This window comes from Quercus suber, unplaced genomic scaffold (genome assembly GCF_002906115.3).
Source record: "Quercus suber isolate HL8 unplaced genomic scaffold, Cork oak 2.0 scaffold_427, whole genome shotgun sequence".
Classification (NCBI taxonomy): Eukaryota; Viridiplantae; Streptophyta; class Magnoliopsida; order Fagales; family Fagaceae; genus Quercus; species Quercus suber.
In genome coordinates this window covers 206,694-213,828 of record NW_027069878.1, presented here as the reverse complement: position 1 = coordinate 213,828, position 7,135 = coordinate 206,694, and the positions used below count along the sequence as shown (strand labels likewise).

General features: G+C 33.9%; 2 protein-coding genes across 2 annotated transcripts in view; one reads left to right on the top strand and one right to left on the bottom strand.

Annotated features, from left to right (window-relative positions):
• Positions 1–3,167: 3,167 nt before the first annotated feature.
• On the bottom strand, positions 3,168–4,793 carry LOC112021638 (probable glutathione S-transferase parC). The gene is made up of 2 exons (XM_024054227.2): positions 4,362–4,793; positions 3,168–3,762 (listed from the first exon to the last, which is right to left on the bottom strand). Exons 1-2 carry the CDS (start codon positions 4,674–4,676, stop codon positions 3,418–3,420), a joined length of 660 nt encoding a protein of 219 aa, XP_023909995.1. The 5' UTR covers positions 4,677–4,793; the 3' UTR covers positions 3,168–3,417.
• A 1,456-nt stretch (positions 4,794–6,249) lies between these two features.
• LOC112024853 (senescence-associated carboxylesterase 101) overlaps positions 6,250–7,135 on the top strand; it is an 8,383-nt gene continuing 7,497 nt past the window's right edge. The window contains exons 1-2 of the mRNA XM_065761749.1: positions 6,250–6,422; positions 6,569–6,932. Of these exons, the coding sequence (XP_065617821.1) occupies positions 6,406–6,422; positions 6,569–6,932 (381 nt within the window). The 5' untranslated portion in view covers positions 6,250–6,405. The remainder of the gene's footprint in view (positions 6,423–6,568; positions 6,933–7,135) is intronic.

The following is a 7,135-nucleotide window of genomic DNA, read 5'->3' as shown; positions in this document are numbered from 1 at the left end:
AAATAAAATTAAATGAACAAGTCTAAACTTTTAATATTTAGCTTGGCTCATTTATAGCCCTATATATTATAATAGTTTTGTAAATAACATGCTTTTGTTCAAATGTTTTCTTTTTTTTTGGTTAAAGATTATAGGGTCTCGTTTTATAGCCCAAGCCCAAGCCCAAAAAATATGAGATATTGGTTTAATGAGCCCAGTACAATAAATTTGTAGAGAGTGGGTCAAAGAACTAAGCCCTTTGTAAATTTAACAACGGCTAGTATGAAGTTTAAAGATGATCAAGCAAGAATCAGAACACATAGGACTGAATGAATTCATTGTCCAATGAGGCAAATCTTGGTATAAATCAACAGAATTGATTACAAGTATAACTATGATTGCTATAATGTCTTTTCCCTAGTTTTTCGATCCTTTCCTTATGGAGGGTCTCTCACATTATATAGCTCCCCTTTGAACCATCTTGACCCTACACTTGTTGATCATCTAAGCCTTCATTTGAGTGTCTGTCCCATCAGACATCCCTTTTGGCTCTCTGTGAGTTGTGATAGCCAGGGCATCGCTGTTTAGGTGTCTTCTTCACATAAATGCGGCCAGAAAAGTAGATGTAGTACATCTAATACAGTGGTAGCAACTTTTCCTTAGATATTTCTGAGTTCTTATCGCTCTTATACGTGCATGATGCACGTCCTTATCATGGGAGCCTTCTGGAGGGTCACCTAGGTTGTTGGAATATATATTTGAACCATATTCATCATGTCCGAGGAGGAGTAACTCCTTGGACCATCCTCCGTCTGTTCCTTCCTTACGAGACTTTAAACTTGTAACCTCTCATAGTTATTTGCCTCTCCTTAGACATACCCACGTCCTCGGATGAGGCCCAAGGCCCAATATACAATTTTGGGTCTTTATCCCTGCAAAGACATTTGGTATAAAAGGGGTATATGTGGGATGATAATTTAAACCAGCACATATGAGTATCCGCCTCACCCGTCCTTAATGGACGGGTTTTACCTACCCTACATAACAAATAAGGCAAGGATGAAGGTTAACATTTTCCCCTGCACCCGCCCCGTTTATATTTAAATAAATTTTTTTTTTTTTTAAATTTAGGTTTTTTATAAGACATATATAAGTATTTTTAGCATTCTAACTTTAAATTTATGATTTTTTTTTATATTATATTATTATATTTATACTTTTATGTTTTAATATTTACTTTAACATTGTTCATATAATTTTTTTAATTGTTGTGTTTCTACATTTGAATTGTTTTTGTATTTATTAATTAAATTGTTATATTGTTATGCTTTTTTATTTTTTATTTTTTATTTTTTTTAATACAAGATAGAATTTCTACTCTAGCCTAATCTAAATGTATATGTGTATGAAGTTTTCTCTTGGAGACTTAAACCCCGGCTCTTACCCCCTACACCCCATAAGCATTTATACTTGTGGAGTGACCACCGTGCATAGTGGTATATTGTTATGCTTTGAGAATGTTTTATTATGTTAGAATTTTTTTTAATGTTTTATGAGTTTTAATTTAATATACTCAAAGTAAGCTTTTAATAAATTATATATATATATATATATAATTGAGTGTGGCAAGATGGGTACCCACATATACCTGTTAGAATGGGGCAAAAAAAAAAACAAAAACAAAAACAAAAATACCGTCCCAAAGCAAAAGTGGGGCGGGGCGAGGAATAGGATACTTGCTCGTTGTCATTCCTAGTTACCACACATATGCTTATAAGTTACTACTGCCTACTAGCATGCATGAAGATTATCCAGACAAATCCAGGAAGATCAGATAGATATTCTTGACAGAATACTATTCACTTGTATGCGACAGAAAGTATCCTGACAGATTTCGATTCTTAGAATATATGGTTCTATAAGTACTCACCAACAGTTTAACTTGAGTTAACTTTACCTACTCAGGTTAATTTACCATGGTGCATTTCACCTTACCATGGTTCCTTTCACCTATAAAAGAGACGGACTACGAAGACAGAAGACAAGCTTTTCAGATTCCAAGTTTTAGAGAAAGCCTTTGTAATAGCCTTCCCTCTCCCTCTCTCCGAAAGACTTTTGTACTCTATTCCCCTTTGTAATCTTGTAACTCTCTTCAAATAGTTTTATTTTGTAATCTTGTAACTCTTCAGACAGTTTTATTTTCAAAGCTTGTATCAAAGACAATAGTTTGTTTTCAAGTTTTATCAAAAACAAAAGTTTTATTTCAAGTAAGATTTTACAAGTCTCTATTTTCATATTCCATACTCCATTTCAACTTATTTTTGAATATATCTATTTTTCTATTTTCTTCTTTATCATCTATCTTATCATTGTCTATGCTTTCATATTACTGCTATGCTCTCTCCTAGGTAGTCATTGGTATCAGAGCCATGTATGGTAGATGTATGAGTTTTATTTCTTTGCAATTAAGAAGTTACTAGGAACTTTATTACTGCATAGTCACTACTTGCTCCTTCTTAGCGTTGGACAACCTCAAGACTAGTTGGTAAACCATAGTTACACGTCGGTCAGCCTGTTTTTTGTTAGCCGACGGACAGGCGTGTATTTGGGTGGTCCCGCAATGGAGTTTCCCGAGGAGGTGGTCTCAATAACAAGGAAACCAGTGGTTAGTAATAGTTTTGCCAGTAATTATTAGTTGCTTGGAAATAGAATAAATACGTTTATTACTTCATCTTCTATTTGCTTGCTCACACTTAGGTTAGGCACACACTAATTAGAAACATGAACTATGATGATATAGATTATGATGAAGGTTATAGCATGAGAGATATAGACAATGATCGGTTAAATGATAATATGGATTATGAAACAGATTATGATTATGATAGTGATACTAATGATTATAATTATAACTATAATAATAGCACAAATAATTGGAATACATTAATAGGAGAAAAAATCAACCGTCAGACTGATAGACACAATAATAATTTCTTAGATAGAATTAATAAAAAATTGGAATCTTTAGAAGCTTTTGAAAGATCCACTACTGTAGAAGGAAAAAATTATAGAAATAATAGAATAGATAGTTTTTATATATAGTTCTTAAATTTTTCCCTACATAGACACATATTTACCAAAATTTTTGTATACCCAAAATAAAAATAAAGGCATAACATGATCTAACATTTAGAAGACATAACAAACTGTCTTTCTTATTCATGGTCCAATACATGCCCATTCAATTTAAAGCTCAGCAGACACATATCAAAGTGTCTAACAAGTTCAATGAACCCAGATGAAACAAACCCAAACTAGTTTTTGAAAGTAAGCAAAACTGAAACTTGAAAGTTACCAAATGAATGAACGCTATTACACAACCACCCAAAACCTTTCTAATATGCTAAAGTACTCCATGATTTGGGCTAAACCATTTCTCTACTCCAAGCCACGCATTTTCCTCAATTGTCCAACAGCCTCATAAACCTTCTTCTGGTCAGCAAGAGAGTTGGCCACAGTCTCCTTCTGCAAGCACCTCTTTGCCCATGCAATAATCTTGGGGCACTCTGCCTCTATGTTGATATTGCCAAATACCTCATAGACATGGAACCAGCTGTAGAAAGTGATAAGAGAAAGGTCCACAAACCCAAATGTTTCACCCCCAAAGTAAGGCTTGTCACCAAGCTCCCCCTCCAATATCTTATAGATTTCAAAGAATTCCTTCTTGCCTACCTCCAGCTCCTCTCCTTTTGTGGCCCATAACTTCCTTGAAACTTCATAAACCTGTATTTTCCGCAGATTACATAAAAGTGTTAAATATATTATTAGTAACGCGATGTGTTATACTATGTTGTATATGCTAAAATAGATGCGGAATGGGAAACATAAAATAGGAACATTGAGAATACGAGAGTTATGTGGTTTAGCCTTGTTGGTCTACATCCATGAAGGAATTTTTTAAGGGCTATATCTTTACTATGTAAGAGTGTAGTATAAAACCTGTGTTACAATGAATCCTAACATGAGTATATATAGACAACTAAACCCTAAACTACTTGTACAAGCAAGAGTGGACTTGGGCCTATTATATTAGACTAATATGTTTAATATATATCTCTAACAAAAAGGATGAACACAGTAATAAATTTAAAATCAAATCTATTCGGGTAAAGAATATTAAAATGGTTTTTGATTGTGGTATAGAATAATAACTAATAAGACTCAATATCATAGACGAATCCTCAACTATGAAATTGATAGAAAATATACTAATTTCAAAGTGAATCTTTCAAATGTCATCGCCTTAAAATTAAAACTTGTAAACCCAGAACGAAAAGAAATTAAAATAATATAAAAGAAAAAAGAAATGGTATTAAAGGTACCTTCTTATCAACGAAATCAGCCCAGAACCTGGCATGAGCTCTCTGGTAAGGATCAGAGGGCAGCAATGGAGACTTATCGTTCCAGACCTCATCTATGTACTGAACAATGATGAGAGACTCACACACAGGTTTGCCATTGTGGATGAGAACTGGGATCTTCTTGTGAATGGGGTTCATCTCTAAAAGCAGAGGGCTCTTGTTAAATATATCCTGCTCCTTGTACTCATACTTGATACCCTTCTCGGCCAGTGCAATCCTGACCCTCATCCCAAACATACTTAGCCAGAAATCTAGCAGAACCACCTCGTCTGCCATTTTCACAGAACTGAAGATATTGAAGCAAATAGAAAAAGCAGGGAAAAGAAAGAAGAGAGATAAAGAAGTGAGAGATGGTATGCAAAATACCCTTGGAAGAGAGCGTGGATTTATAGTCATAAGCGTCGGCTCGGTATTTCATTAATAAACTAATAAATAATGCTCAAGTATGACTTTGATTAAAAAGTATTTTAGTACTCCCTAGACTATCTTGTGAAATAATTTTGATTACCAAATTCGTTTTTAGTTTCTGGATCCTTCCACAATCCGGTTGATGTCATTGCTTTGCTCATATAATTTTTCACTGTAGGATTGCTTACAGAGTGGGTGTTGCGTCCTTGACTCCGTTTTATTTTTATTTTTATTTTTATTCTACTGCATATAAATTTTATTGAGAAGAAAACTGAGTAATTACAAAATAGAAAATACTGGCTTGCTCCCAAAAAAAAAAAAAAAAAGACTTTTCAAAAGGATTGAGGAGCATATCCTAAACCAAAGTAAATAGCTAGTCTGTTACATAGTGACCCGAGTTGCTAAAATATGGAACGCAACATTAGCTTCTCTAGGAAGTAGGAATCCAACTATAACTGCAATTTGGTATTAACGCTGCCAATCTGAAAGAACAGAAATCCCCCATGTTTCTAAGCTGCCTGGTGATATAAGAGCATCCACACTATCACTATCTAGGAAGAAAAATGGTGGAAATTATGTGAGGTGCAAGTGGCGGGTGAAAGTGAAATTGCCATACATTTGACTTTTCTAATAAAAAGAATCTAACATCTCAAGTGGGTTTCATCTTTCATGCCACATAAAAGGAAAAAGACAGAAGAAATTCAATTGTTATTTCGTTTTCAACAAGTCCCTGCTTTTCTACACAAATCACCAACTCTCCCAGCGTTTTCTGCTTTTCTACACAATCAAAGTCACTACTTTCCTATATTGAAAAAAAAAATTAAAAAAAAGTCACTACTTTTTTTCTTTTTTTGAATCAAAAGTCACTACTTTATGAACATTCTAGTTCACAAGTACATCATTGTCTAAATTAATTTGTTCTTAATAAATTGGAGGAGTGACAGATTATTAAAAAAAGAAAAGACGTTGGAGTGAAAATGTCAAAATTACTTATTTATACTATTTTCTCTCTATTTTTTCATACCAATTAAGTTCCATTAATGAGAGAATGAAAGATGATGGGCTCTCTTAAATCTAGGTTCATCCTTCCCCTACTTCTTTTCTTCACTATAAAAATTGGAAAACAATAACCAGTTCATGTGTGATTGATATTAGACTTATTATTCGTCAACTAGCTAAAATGATATAAATTATGGTTTACAATCACTGTAACCTACCAAAATCTGAGTTTACTACAAACTCAAGTCAAGTCACCAAAAATGTATTAAACAAAAAAAAGTATGGTCTTTTAATCCTTACCTTTCCCTAAAAAAAATTTAAAAAAATATGGTATGGTATTTTAAAAGTCGAAAGAAATAAAGGGTAATGTGCCAGGGCAAGTTGGAGAATGACGAGGAACATACAAATAAATATTCGATAGGTAGAATATAGACATTGACTTGTAGTCTTGTGACGCTTTTTAGTTCTTTCCTACGAAGTTTCTGTCCTGAGACCATGGCTTTGATTCTCATCATTGTTATAACTAGCAAAGAGTGTTGCACAACTAGTCCCGTGGCTGATCTTTTCCTAAAGCAGATCTAACAAAGCAATAGAGAGGATGAGGAAAACTCAATTGTAACGCAAATCATTTCTTCTTTCCTTATTTGTTTGTCTTTGTTTTCCTTCGCTCTTCCCCTCTTCCTTTCAACTTTGTTTCTTGACCAAGAAATTCGATGCATCATCATTTGTTAGCTAATTTTTCCTATGATTCATGATGGCAGGTATAGCAGTGGTTTAGAGTTGGCAAATTTCGTTGTGACCCTTGATATCTTGCACGATGCATGGACTGCAATTTGGAGTCTATACACAGAAATCAGTCAGAATGAAGGACCATCTTCCTTCGTGAGATTCAAAGTTTATGAGCTACCAAACTATACCATGATAGCGCTTTTCACCTGGCCCTCTAGTAGCAAAGACTCTGTTCAGGGTGGGGGAGGAGGAAATTTAGTTTCATCTTCAACTTTTAAGTTGTCTTTTCCTTTCTTTGATTTCCTGTGCCCCAGACCCAAAGACCCAAGTTTCTCCATTAACGAAACTGCGTTTCAGCTTTTTAAATCCATTTTTGGTGTGCTCCCGAAATTTGAGGTACCTCTCTATACTCTGAAAAATCTTATTTATTTATTTATTATTATTAATTTTTAGTTTTGGTCATAGCACTTGTAAACTTGGCAAAAGATCAAGCAGTTAAGTCTCTAATTCAACCGTAGGTCATAACTAACAAATTAACTGCCTGAACTATATCATTGCCAAAAATATCTTTATAAATTGATACAAGCTACTTTTTTTTT

Excerpts from the sequence above, each read along its gene's own strand:
- LOC112021638 (XM_024054227.2), bottom strand. The coding sequence starts at position 4,676 with ATGGCAGACGAGGTGGTTCTGCTAGATTTCTGGCTAAGTATGTTTGGG. Across the intron at positions 3,763-4,361 it reads CTGATTTCGTTGATAAGAAG|GTTTATGAAGTTTCAAGGAA; the intron begins GTACCTTTAATA and ends CGGAAAATACAG.